Source organism: Sciurus carolinensis, chromosome 7 (assembly GCF_902686445.1).
Source record: "Sciurus carolinensis chromosome 7, mSciCar1.2, whole genome shotgun sequence".
In the NCBI taxonomy this organism is placed as follows: Eukaryota; Metazoa; Chordata; class Mammalia; order Rodentia; family Sciuridae; genus Sciurus; species Sciurus carolinensis.
Window position 1 is genome coordinate 119,043,874 of NC_062219.1, and position 14,588 is coordinate 119,058,461.

The 14,588-nt window shown below is 36.1% G+C and overlaps 1 protein-coding gene across 1 annotated transcript in view; it reads left to right on the top strand.

Annotated features, from left to right (window-relative positions):
• Slc26a8 (solute carrier family 26 member 8) overlaps positions 1 to 14,588 on the top strand; it is a 67,337-nt gene that overhangs the window by 16,238 nt on the left and 36,511 nt on the right. The window contains exons 5-8 of the mRNA XM_047558483.1: positions 1,093 to 1,274; positions 7,059 to 7,223; positions 8,032 to 8,181; positions 10,962 to 11,044. Coding sequence (XP_047414439.1) covers positions 1,093 to 1,274; positions 7,059 to 7,223; positions 8,032 to 8,181; positions 10,962 to 11,044 — 580 coding nt within the window. The remainder of the gene's footprint in view (positions 1 to 1,092; positions 1,275 to 7,058; positions 7,224 to 8,031; positions 8,182 to 10,961; positions 11,045 to 14,588) is intronic.

Sequence of the window (14,588 nt, forward strand, 5' to 3'; positions counted from 1 at the left end):
GCCTGAGTCAAAAGTCCATCTACTGATTTATAATTAGAAATGACTGTCACAGGGACCAGAATAGTTAAAGGTCACATAATCAGTACATTTACTTAACCTAGATAACCCTAAATCGAATCACAAAATGCCCCAGTAAGCTTAGAAGAGCATTGAGAACATTCACTCTGTGAGGTGCCTTTTCCTGGATTTCCCCCTTGCACAACTGATCTAGTGACAAACATCAAACATTCTGATTGACACACCCTTTCTCCAGATACGTCTGTATATTCTGTTGGTTACTGTCCTGCTCTTTTAGATGTGGAATGTTACTCTGGCTTTTTAAAGGGCAATATTTTGTACTTTTCTTAATTAAGTTCATTATGTGTTGATTTTTATATTCAAATACTATTCCCAGTTTCTGGGGCACCTCACAATCATTTCCAAATTCTGACAGTAAGAGCTGTTAGAGTTTAGGCAGCTTTAAAGGTAAGATGCGTGTATGTCAATATGAGGATGAAATGAAACACTGTTTGAAACAGGTTTAGCATGGTGCTGTCTTGCACACAGTAAAACCTCCAGAAGTATTGAGTTCTGAGTCAGGTGCAGTAGCACGCACCTGTAGTCCCAACTGCTTCGGAGTATCATTTGAGCTGGTTTGAGACCAGCTGGGACAACCTAGCAGGAATCCATCTCAAAAAAAAAAAAAAAAAAAAAAAAGATATGGGGAACTATTTTTCTTCCCCATTATTATTATTCCTATTAGCTTTGTTTTATGATCCTTCCATGCCATTTTACTTTTAAATATCTCTAAGTGCAGGCACAGTGACTGAGCCTGATATTCATTTCCACTCAATTTCTCTTTGATTCCCACCCCTATGCCCATGATGTAAATACCTGAACCATCAGCATCTAAATCCTGTGAGTTGGTGTCAGTATCTGGAGTCCCTATTCTCTTCCCTGATCTTTCTTACTTCCCTGATCTTTCTGTGGCCACTTTCAAATAAGAAAATTTCTTCAGATCGAAGATTATACAAAATAATCAGACCAAGCCTTACTTTTGTCAGTTTACCTGGACTTAAAACCTTATCTTCTGTCTTACATCTTCTCCTGTAGGTCCCTTCTTCCTTGTGAGTGCTCTGATGATCAACGTCCTGAAGGAGAGACCATTCAACTATGGTCACCTAGTCATGGGAACTTTTCTGAAGGATGACTTCACTTCCCCCTACTTCTATACCGACTATAACAGATCCTTAAGTGTGGTGCAAACTACAACTTTTCTGACTGGGATTTTTCAGGTAGGAACTGAATCTCTGAATTCCTGAAAAAGAAATAAGTAAAGTATAAATGGATTCCTTCTTTTAACTGCATTGTGGCCCATGGTGATGTATCTGCAACTTCAGTGATTTCATTGTGGAGACCTTGTGGAATGTGTGGATAGGCTGTCTTCTCAGTGGCGAAACTTCTGAAATAATCCACCACTAATTTAGGAAAAGATACTGAACTTTCTCATCAATTCTTTCTCCTCTAGGACAGAGAAGGGTTTTAGGGTCCAGAGTGACATTCCTGATTTATTTTTTTTAATTATTCTATGTTCTTTCATCAAGAATAGCACTCTTGATGCGCTGGGATTGTGGCTCAGTGGTAGAGCACTTGCCTAGCACGTGCAAGGCACTGGGTTCAATCCTCAGCACCACATAAACATAAATAAATAAAGGTATTGTGTCCATCTACAACTAAAAATATACATATATAAAAAAGAATAGCATTCCTGCAGGTGTGGTAGTGCATGCCTATAATCCCAGCAGCTCAGGAGGCTGAGGCAGGAGGATCCGGAGTTCAAAGGCAGCCTCAGCAACTTAGTGAGGCTTTAAGCAACTCAGTGAGACCCTGTCTCTAAATAAAATATAAAAACAGGCTGAGGATGTGGCTAAGTGGTTGAGTGCCCCTGGGTTCAATCCCAGTTAAAAAAAAAAGAAAGAAAGAAAGAAAGAAAGAAAGAAAAAATAAAAGAATATCACACAAGCCATATTTTTGGTAGTGTTTTCAATTTCCTCTGAGAGTCTACCACCTAAAACTTCACCTACTGAACATAAATTAACATCTTCTGACTTTCTTTTCTCTTTCTTCTCTACCTACCCATTCTCTAGTTGGTTTTTATTGATCTCTGCAGGGACTATCTCTCTTTAGGTAAGGATTTATTAGGTGCCTACAAAGACAGGCTGTCACAGTGGGCAGAATCCAGCTCTGACACTCATGAGCCATACAAACTTTGGTAAATTATTTTACCTTGGTGGGTGAAACTGAGGTGGGAATAATATTAGTTTTGCAGGGTTCTTGTGAAGACTAAATGAAAAAAATGCCTATCTCCATCCTAGAGCCTTCTACATAGTAAACAGCAGTAAGTTATAATTATTGGGTACAGAGAAATGGATTTGGTACTGTAACAGAGACCAAAGTTTAATAAAACATAAGCCAGGCATGGTGGCACATACCTGTAGTCCCAGCTAGCTATTCAGGAGGCTGAGGCAAGAGAATCTCCAGAGCCCAGGAGTTCAAATCTAGCCTGGACAACGTAACCCACCTTTTAAAATAAATTAATAAATAAATAAGAAGACAGAATCAAAGTACCTAAAGAAACGATAGCTGCATAATCCCCAAATTTATAAATATAAAACTACAGATTCAAGAGGCTGAGAAAAATTGAAATAGGGAAACCCCCAAATCCACATTGAGATAAGTCATAGTCAAACTTCTGAAAACTAAAGACAAAGGGGAATAAAATCTTGAAACCAGCAAGATAACCAATATTTTATGTACAAGGGGAAAACCATAAAACCGACAGCAGATTTCTTACCAGAAAACATGGAGGTAAGAAGAAAAAGGCAAAAATTTGCCTGAAATTTTTCTGAAAGAAAATAGCTGTCAATTCAAAATCCTGTACCCAGTGAAAATATTCTTTAGCAGTGAAGGGGAAATTGAGGTATTTTGAGATGAAGAAAAACTAAGGGAATTTTTCACCAGTAGAACTACCCTAGAAGAACAGCTAAAGGAAGTTCTTAAAACAGAAAGGAAAGATACAAGAAGGAATTTTGGAATATTAGGGAGAAAGAACAAAGGAAAGAGTAAGAATGTGAATAAATATGATGGAATTTGCCTATCCTCTTGGGTTTGCAAAATTGTTTGATAACTGAAGCAAAATTATAACACTACCTGATGTGTTTCAAAATGTATTAGAGGAAATATTTAAAATGATTCTATTATAAGCCGACATAAAGAAAGGTAAGTTTTGGGGACTGCACTTGTGGCTCAGAGGTAGAGCACCTACCTAGCGTGTGTGGGGTCCTGGGTTCGATCCTCAGCACCACGTAAAAATAGATCAATAAAATGTATTGTGTTCGTCTACAACTAAAAAAAGAGAAAGAAAGAAAGAAAGAAAGAAAGAAAGAAAGAAAGAAAGAAAGAAAGAAAGAAAGAAAGAAAGAAAAGTTTTCTATAGTCAGACTGGTAAAATGTTGACACCACTGGACTGGTATGTATATAATGTAATACCTAGGACAACCACTAGTAAGCTATACAAAGATACACACTCAAAAGATACACACTCAGAGCTGGGGATATAGCTCAGTTGGTAGAGTGCTTGCCTCACAAGCACAAGGCCCTGGGTTCAATCTCCAGTACTGAAAAAAAAAAAAAAAAAAAAAAAAAAAAGATATATACTCAAAGTGAAATTCTTAAAAAAAATGCTTAAGTGATAACAGCTAAATATACATTCTTTTCAATGACCTACAGAACAAGAGCCAAGATAGACTATTACCTGGTGGTAAAACAAACCTTAAAACATTTAAAAGATTTTTAAACCAGACAGAGAGTATTCTCTGACCACAGTATAATCAAGCTAGAACTTGATAACAAAAAGATAACATGAAAATCTCCAATCCCTTGGAAATTGAACAGCATACTTACAAATAATCCGTGGATCACATAAAAAAGGTCATGGGAAATTTTAAAAATACATTGAAGTGAATGAAAAATTTTATCAATTTTGATCAAAATCAAAAAATTTATCATGGGGGAAATTCATAGCACTGAAATACAATAGAAGAAAGGAAAAGTTTCACTAATCTAAGTTCCAACTGCAAGAACCTAGAGTAAATTAAACCCAAAGCAAACAAAAGGAAAAGATAATAAAGAGTAAAAATCAATGAGTGTTTACATAACATGTGGCTCCACTTATGTAGCATTCTTGAAGTGACAAAATTATAGAAATGAACAGATTAGTGGTTGCTTGGAGTTAGAAAGGGGGTGAGAGGGAAATGGGGACAGCCTTAAAATGGCATCAGGAGGGATTCTGTATCTTGGCCATATCAATGGTAATATCGTGGTTGTGGTAGTGTTTTACAAGATGTTACCATTGGGAAAAACTGGATAAAGAGTATATGGATCCTCTCTGTTTTGTTTCTTCATACTGCATGTCAATCTAACATTTAATTTAAAAATGAAAGTGTGAACTTGATAATAGCTAACATTTATTACTACTCACTGTTCTCAGCATTATACATGTACTACCTCATTTGATCCTCATGGCAACTCACTTTATGAAGGTAGATATTACAGTGGTCCTTATTTTACAGACTCAAAGGTAGGGAGAAGGTAAGTAGATTGCTCAAGCACACATAGACTTAAGTTACCAAACTAAGAATCAGTCTCAGAGCTGTCAGCCTCCCAAATCAGTGCTCTAGGTAATGTTAAAGTGCAAAATAATATTTATAAAAGTGGAGAGTTCACTGTCAGAAGAGCCAGTGCCAGCAAAGTGAAAGAATAACCTTTAGTTGGAGTTTTCTGGGAAGGAAAAAAACTATCTATTGAGCCCCTCCACACACACTTTTTAAAAGATTCTTTCTGCAAGATGGCACATAAAGTTTTGACTGGTTGATAATGACTGCCTGGAATAGAATGCCAACACTGAACCTGATGCCATGTCGCAGTGGGCAAGAAAGAATTCTAGGTTGATTGTGGACATTTGCCATTTACAAGGTAAAAGAATGGCATGAAAATGAGTGACGAGTATTTGTATCTGTTGCTATTTTCATATTTGAGCAAGGTGTTGGACATGTGTTATGTGATCGAATCCATATCCCTCTGTATTTAGTATTTTTTTCTAGCTGCTTTTTTATTTGTTCTTTTTAGTTATATATGACAGTAGAGTATATTTTGACATATTATACATACATGGAGTATAACTTCCCATTCTTGTAGTTGTGCATGATGTGGAGGTATTTAGTATTATTCATGTTTTATAGATGACAAAACCAAGGTTCAGGGAGTTAACCTGTCCGCACTTAGTGAGTTGACAGGACCAGGATTGAAGCCAGGTTCTCCAGACCCAAGAAGTATGCTGTTTTCACCAAACCTCCTAGGGAAGAGGAATTTGTGAGTTCTTGAAAGAGAGAGTGAACCTGTATTGGCAAGGATGGCAAAACAGAGGGATTGGTACATAAGCACAGAGGTGGCAATCAGCCAACCGCACCGACAACAGGAAGCAGCTTGGTCTGCCTGGATTTAGTAAGAGTGTATATGCAGTAATGACAGATCAAGGGAGACACAGGGCAGTCTGATTGAGAGTTTTGAAACAAAAAGTCTTTAAAAACTAAAGGAGGACTGGGGATATAGCTCAGTTTGTAAAATGCTTTGCCTTGTATGCAGAAGGCCCTGGGTTCAATCCCCAGTACCGGGGGGGAAAAAAACACTAAAGAATTTATTGTTCAAACTTTGTTTTCTGAGAACTTTAGTGCAGTGGAGGGAAGTGGTAACAATAGTAGGCTTTTAGACTTCCATTTTGTTCTTTCTTCACCTTTTTCCTGAATCTGTTTTTGTGAAGCTGTGTTCTTAACCTAACCTGTTATGGGGATTTGGGATATACCCTGTATGCACCCATTTTATAATTCTGGGTTCTTTTAATTATAAAAAAAAATGGACATATATATTGAAAAAAAACCTCAGAGTAAAAAAATGTATAAATTATAAAATGTTGTCCCCATTCTCTAATTTCATTCCCTGAAGCTTAATAGTTTGGTGTCATCCTTGGGTATCTTTTGTGTATATGTATCTAATTATGTTATATATCATTTTTATCATACACACACACACACACACACACACACACACACGTACATTTAAAATACAGGTTAAGTATTCCTTATCTGAAAGGCTTAGGACCAGAGTGTTTTGGATTCCAGAGTTTTTCAGATTTTTTAATTATTTGCCTATACATAAGGAGATATCTCGGGAATGGGATCTAAGTCCAAACATGAGAGTCATTTATGTTTCATATATACCTTGTTCACATACCCTGAAGGTAAATTTTATACAATATTTTTAGTGTGCTCACACGTTGCAGTTCGTCACATGAGGTCAGGGGTGGAATTTTCCACTTGTGGCATCTCATTGGGCACTCAAAAACTTGGATTTTGGAGCATTTTGGACTTCAGATTTTTGGATTAGCGATACTTAATCTGTATTATATCATACTCGTGTCTTCAGGATTATATGTATCCTGAAGACATAAATAAATTTAGTTTAGTCATTCTTGGTAAAGGCAGGAGTCCAAGGTAAAGGAGTCTGAGCCCAATCCTAGTTTATTGTCCTTTCCTCTGTAAAAAGCTGCATTCCTCACAGGGATGCTAACATCTGAAAAAGGTTCTGAGGAGAGGCCTTTGAAAAGGTAAAGGCTTTTCGTGATCACCTTGGCAGCGTTTCCTTCTTGTCAACCTAGAGGGCAGTAGATTCTAGGGCAAGAACCTGAGGGCTGACAGTGCTCTGGAAGGAAGAAAGGAGTGTGTGGCCTGGTGCTCCTTGGGTGTTGCTGGACCAACATGCAAGGGCCCAGCTTATTGCATGGATTTCCATTCACTGGCGAAAGCAAGACAGAAAAGTCCTCAAAGGGGTTCCTTAACTTTTTTGTTGGAAACTCTTCTGTCTGATAAGAGGTCACGGGACACCTGGAGAGTGCCTTTGGTGCCATTTCTGATTTGATGACACTCTGCCCCTTTCTGGTTCTTTTTCCATCTGACCCCCTGCAGCTATCAATGGGCATGTTTGGTGTGGGCTTTCTGGCCACTTACCTTCCGGAGGCTATGATCGGTGCTTACCTGGCTGCTGTCGCTCTGCACATCATGCTGTCCGAGCTGACTTGTGTCTTAGGGATTGTAATTAGCTTCCACGCTGGTCCCATCTCCTTCTTCTATGTGAGTAATTTCATCCCTCACCCAACTCCTGGCTTCCAAAGAGAAGTGGACCAAGTAGAGAGACTCCTGCCCTTTCCCAACAGGAGATGCAGCCGAGAGGCTGCTCAGTCAAGGAAGTCTTAGAAATAATCTCATCTCTTGTAGATTTAGGGTCTTGGTTAATTGCAGAAGTCAGTCAGACCATGTTCTCAGTTGCAATAACCATTTTAGCCTAGCCTTTTAAATTAACACAATTTACATTAATATTTGGACTTTAAGTTACTACTGTATCTATCATAATTCTCCCCATTACATGCCTCATAACAGACACATATACTAAAACATCTGCAGAACATAAAATATTAAATTGTCCCTGAATGTGAGAAAGAAATAGAGCCTCAGTTAAAGAATGCATGTGACTTGGGAATATTAATAATGAATAGACAAATAAATAGAAATCCTAGGTCCTTTTTGTTACACTGAAACAAAGTATATTGTCACCTTATGGAACTATCCTGTTTCTTTTAATATCTTTTTTTTTTTTTTCAAGGTACCAGGGCTTTGCACATACTAGGCTCCACCAACTGAGCTACATCCCCAGCTCTTTTAATATCTCTTGTTTAATTTTTTAAAAATATGTATCAGCTCCCAGCCCCCACGCTTGCACTCACTGTCCTGGTAATGCTCATAAGAACTTTGCTGGCCAACAATTCTGCCTAAGGACTTGCTTTGTAACTAATCTAGGGGGAAAAAAAAAAAAGTGTCCTTTTCTAGATGTAGGCAATGAGTATATTTCTTTCTAAGCCTCTGTAATTTTGTTTTCTTTCAGAACATAGTGAACTACTGTATAGGTCTTCCCAAAGCTAATTCCACCAGCATTCTACTGTTTCTAACTACTGTTGTTGCTCTGAGAATCAACAAATGTATCAAATTTTCTTTCAATCAATATCCTATCAACTGTCCAGTGGAATTATTTCTGGTAGGTCTTTTTGATGTCCTGATTTCACGGTTCAGATAATTTTAAATACCTACTTTTAAAAATAAATAAAAAGCAAATAGCTCAGGAAGGCAAAGGTTCATATAGAAATGTAAAAATAAGAATTAAAAAAAAACAACAACAACCAGGAGCTGGGGTTGTAGTTCAGTGGTAGAGCACTTAATTAGCATGTGTGAAGCACTGGGTTCACTCTTTAGCGCCACATAAAAATAAATAAATAAAGGTATTGTGCTCATCTACAATTTAAATTAAAAAAAACAACAACAGTGCGATCTCTTTTATTTGCCTATCATGTTTTTTTGTAACATAAATATTATAAGGTATTTAAATATATCATTTTCTTTTATTGTATCTGGATTTTAAGTCATGATTAGGAAATTCTTCCTATCCCTAGGTTACAAGGGAATTCACATGTTTCTTTTTAACCCTGGTAGATTTTCAATATTTACGTTTAGAGAACTGATCCGTTCTAGTGTGTTCCTGCCTAAGGAATGGAGTTTGAATTTCATTTTAGCTCTTTATACTTGACTAACAGATTGTTCCTGTATTAGTTATTGAAAAGTCCATCTTCCCACTTGTGGTTTGAAATACATGGTTTATCACATATTAAGTGTCCATGTGTGAAAAAAATATGTTGAATTGTGTCAAAGTCAAATATACACTTAGTTTTAAATATGTGACAATATTTGTAAAAATGCTTTTTATTTTTATAAATTTTTTTAACTTGGGTATAGTTGAGAAATAAAAATTGTACATATTTACTGTGTATAACATGCTTTGAAATAGTTAAAGCAAGCTGATTAAAATACCTATCACCTCATGCAGATATCAGTTTGTTGTTTATGAGAACATTTAAGATCTATTGTCTTAGCAATTTTCAAGAGCATATTATGATTAACTATAGCCACCGTGCTGTACAATAGATCTCCCCTCAAAATACTTATTTTCAAAGTATGTTTGTCTGGGAGTGATGGTGCATACCTATAATCCCAGCAACTAGGAAGAGTGAGGCAGGAGGATCACATGTTCAAGGCTACCCTTGGCAATACCTGTGTCTCAAAAAAACAAAAACAAACAAACAAACAAACAAAAAACTCAGAGGCTGGGGGCTGGGGATGTTGCTCAGTGGTAGAATGCCCCTGGATTAAATCCCCAGTACCCCCCCCACACACACACACACAATAATGTAGTGATAATAAAAATTTTTAAGTATTCATTTGCCTCTTCCTTATAATAGTTTTAAAATAGGATTTTTTTTTCCTTATGAAAGTAATACAGGTTCATTCTAGAAATTTTGAAAAACATAAGGTTTTTTTAGAAAGCAGGGGGAAGAAATTCCTAAGGTTGTAACTGCTCAAAGTCAACTACAATTGATATGTTTGTATTTTCAGTTATTAACTCCCTTATTATTTCAAACAAACACTACAGTCCTGTACTCAGTATGGTGAATTTTCTTCTATGCAAAAGTTTTGTTTCTATTTTAATATAGGTGCAATCACAGTGTTTTTTAGCTTTCTTTCATTTGCACGATACAATAGTAATCAAAGTTGTGTGGATGAGATGTTGGTTTTGCCTGATTCATATGACTAGTAAATAGCAGAGCTGGGGATCCCTGCTGTCCAATGACAAGGTTGCTTGTTTTTTTCTTTAAATTTGCAAATAAGATTTATCTTCTGTAGTTATAATTAACATTTCTACTGTGAAGAAGACATTTTCATAAATAAAGTCCAGGTCTTTAAAAGTCAGCATTTCTCACATTGGGATTGCTGTACCTGAGAATTATTTTTCTCTTAAGTAATGTTCTGTGGCAGGGACACAAAGTTCACCAAGTATCCACATGCCCCCTGCATTTCCCAGTTTTCTTCCTGGGGCGGGGCGGGGGGGTGGGGCTTCATCTGATCATAGCATCACAGGTAAGCGAATTGCTACACTGCTCTGTGTCTGATTGAACTCTTGAAGCTGATTCTGGGAAAAAGAATTAAGTGTTGGGAGGGAGAATGGAATAAAACAACAATGTAATTATTATTTTAAAACTTGGCACTTAGCATGCCTGAGGCCCTGGGTTCCCTCTCCAGTACCACAAACCAACAAACCAGGCATTGAGGTTTTTTTACTTCTGGTTTATTTGCTTTGATGTGAGATCTTTATGAGGTGCATCAGCTACTAGATTGTCTATTTTCCTCTGGTTGAAAGTTAGGGACTAAAGAAAGAACTGCAGTTTTTACAACAGGATTGGGGGTGGGGCAGAGAACAGATAATTAATTACTTTGCTAAAGAACTTTTTCTTTATGTTATCAAATGCTGCTTCCTATTATTAAGGGTTAGACATTTGATTCTCACTAACATGCCCCAACAATTCCTTAAAAGACTTAACTATATTAGTTACCTGGATCTAAAAACTTTTAAAAGTGAGACCTTGATACACCCATTATCTGGCAACAAGTTCATATTTATGTAGATATTTAAAGTTGGTGGGAGAAAGAAATAAGTCCATGGTATCCATTTGTTTCCAATCATTGTGTCAGAGATCAAGGTTGACCTTGCTTTGGCTACAATGTTAAAAGGAGTTTAAAAGAATTAAAAGAAGCAGGAAGGACTTCTGCCAAGGACCTTTGCCTTCCCTGTTCCTCGATCTAGACCTTCTTGTGCAGATTTCCATTTGCTTCATTTCCTGCTCTGCCAGAGGCTATGAGCATCTCTGATACTGGAAGCAATGTATGATATGTAATCCTATGCTTTTTTTTTTTTTAACCCCCTTACAGATTCTTGGCTTCACTGTATTTGCTCACAAGATAAACCTGGTCACAGAAAACAGCGCTACCTTCATTGACATGATTCCATATAGGTTAGTAATTCTATTTTTCAGGACTGCTTTCCCTTTTCTGATACCCTCTCTTAGCCTCTGACCACACCATCTTATTGATATTCTCTACAAGCAGTATCTGACCACAATCAGACTCACTTAGAACACAGAGTGAAGTTCATGAGCTGAGAAGGTTAGGACGACTCTCTTGTTCTGTCTCTGGTCAGCCTCTATTTCTCTTCTCATGGTTGAGCCAATCCCCTGCTGAATGCCAGAGAGACTCACATTTTTTTCAATAGGTATTGCAAGTGTTCTTAACCACTGTCCCTGTCAGATTAACTCTCAAGGGTGGACGAGCAGTGCCTCTATTTTTCCAGCCTCTCTTCTGGGGCTCCATGTTCAGGAGAGAAATTGCCTTCTGCCTTCACTGACTTAAGACTTAACCTGTGTTGTTGACCAATATTGTTTTCTTTTCTTTCTTTTTTCTTTTTTGATACTGGGGATTGAACCCAGGGGTGCTTTGCCACTGAGTTACATCCCTAGTCCTTTAAAAAAAAAATTTTTTTTAAAATATTTTTGTAGTTGTCAATGGACCTTTATTTTATTTATTTGTACATAGTGCTGAGAATCGAACTCAGTGCCTCACACATGCTAGGCAAGCGCTCTACCACTGAGCCACAACCCCAGCTCCTAAAAGTATTTTTTTAAAATCTCTCCTTTTTTTTTTTTTTTTAATACCTTTATTTATTTATTTTTATGTGGTGCTGAGGATTGAACCAAGTGATTCACCCATGCTAGGAAGCGCTCCACCACTGAGGTACAACCCCAGCCCAGTTCTTTTTAATTTTTATTTTGAGACAGTGTTGCTAAGTTGCTGAGGGTCTCATTAAGTTGCTGAGGCCAACCTCGAACTTGGAATCCTCCCGCCTCAGACTCTGGAGTTGCTGGGATTTCAAGAACAACAAGGGGATTGACACTTAACATATTTATTTTATTTCATTTGCTCCTCACAGTTAATACAATGAGGTAGACATTATCTTCTCTTTATATTGAAAGAGGCTAAGGCTTACCAGGTTTAAATGACTTCTCCAAGATAAGCCAGCCAGACAGCGGAAGAGCCACCATTTGAATTCATTTCTATTTAATTCCATGCCTATGATTATAACTATACTATTACTCTTATCCAATGTGCTTCTATTATTAATGACTTAAACACCAATTTTTCCTTAATTTTTATCATAACATGCAAGGGTATATATAGATAGACAAGTTTGCATTTCAAAAAATCCAATTTTAATTATTACCTTGCTCTTTCTTTATTTTTTGAAGCTTTTGTTTTATTCATGGTTGCTAGGGCCTAATATAATTAAACAATTTAAGTTAGCTCCTGCCATGTCCATGTTCCCTCTTAACTGAATTTGCTGAAAACCGTTAGGGTTACAGATAACAGTAGGAAGAAAAAAATAGTAGTTTGTATTGTTAACACACTGAACACTCAATCTTACTAATTAGATTTGGGTGATAAACTACATTTACTGTATACCTCTTTGGAACAACAACATTCTTACCTAATTTCTTACAAGAACAAGAAAACAAAAATAGGTAAAATTTCACAAAAATTTAAATATCTGCCTCTAAACATTCGGGTATATTCCTAAATAGTATATTGCCTGGAAATACCAAGGTCCCTGGAAGTTATAAGTAAGGAAGTAAAGTAGAAATAGTTGGATGTCAGAAAAAGATATTTAAAAATAGATATTTAAAAATAGATTTGTGCACATAATCACATGAGAGATGGAAGATAAGAGGAAACAACATATTCAAAATGCTAAAAATGAGCTGGGCAAAGTGGCTCATGCCTGTAATCCCAGTGGCTCAGGAGGCTGAGGCAAGAGAATCACAAGTTCAAAGCCAGCCTTATAGGTTAGCCAGGCAGGGAGACCTGTCTCAAAATAAAAAAAAGGATGGGGTGCTGGGGTTATGGCTCAGTGGCGGAGCACTTGCCTAGCACATGCAAAGCACTGGGTTCGATTCTCCACCACATACAAGTAAATAAATAAAATAAGGGTCCACCACCAACTATATATATATATATATATATATATATATATATATATATATATATATATTTTTTTTTTTTTTTTTTTTTAATTTAAAAAAAAAAGGACTGGGAATGTGACTTAGGGTTAAGTGCCAGTGGGTTCAATCGCCAGTAAAAGCTTCAAATGCTAAAAATGGATTCTTTTTATTTAAAGGAAAATACAGTTTAAATGCATGAACTAATAAGAAATTTATTATATGTGCTATTATTTACTTCGTGGTATAAAAATATACCAAAAAAAAATTTTTTTTAAAATTATCTTCCCAAATGGATTAACACATGGTTTATTTTACCCAATTTGGATTTTTAAACATTTTTTCAGAACTAAATCAACAAATAAGTCATATGTATTTGTCTTTGATTAAATAATAAAAGATAATCAAAAGAATAAACTTTTCAAATAGCAAACCATTTCTAAAACAGGAGATTTTTTTTTCTGACTTAATAATCTAGAGAAAAAAAATAATCTAGAGAAATGGAAAATGTATATTTGTAGTCCCGAATTAGGTTAAAAAGATTATGCCAGCATGGATCTATTAAAAAAAAAAAAAATCAGCAGATTTCTCTTTCTTCTTTAATCAGTGAAATTTCTTTAGAATGTTAGACCAAGGTTGCATTGGGATAAGCCCATTTGGTTCTGGTGTATTATCAATTTTGTTGGTTTTCTGAAATAATAAGAACTTTTGCATTTATATTAATGAGAAATATTGGTCTGAAGTTTTCTTGTAGTTCTGGTTTTAGTATTGGAGTATGTTGACATTATAGAAGAATTTGAAAAGTGTTCCCTCATTTTCAGTTTTTGGAAGTACTACTATAAAATTGGTATTATTTCTTCCTTACATATTTGGTAGAATCTACGAGTGAAGGTATTTGGACCTAGAGCTTTAACTGTGGGATGCTTCTTAAAAAATTATAATTCAAATTTTAATAAACTACTTATTAAAAAAACTATTATTGAATTATGTAATTATCTGATTCAGGTTTTCCTACTTTTTTTTCTTTTTCTTTGCAGTGCTGGGGGTTGAACCCAGGGCCTTAGTGCTTGTGAGGCAAGCACTTTACCAACTGAGCTATCTCCCCAGCCCAGTTTTCCACTTCTTGAGACTACTTTGTTAGTTTTGGTCATTCAAAGAATTTGTCCATTTAGTCTAAGTTGACAAATATTGCCATAAAGTCTCTTATAATATTCTTTTTTTAATATAGAAAATGTAGATTTATTTGTTAAGTTATTACAAAGACAAAAAAATTATCATTAGAAGTACTTGGAGGATTTCATTTCAGTTCACTTGTTCTATTCCAGAAAACTAACCTAAGAGGGTAGAAATTAAATGATATAACCTAAGAGGCTATATCAGGGCAGACTGGTAAAAGAGGTCAGAAGGAGTAGAAGCTAGCCAGAAACACTTGTGTCAGCAGCAGGATCTATAGCTGGGATATTTCCCAAGAGGTTACTACAGAGGTCTGAATTAATTAATTCGGTCCCCA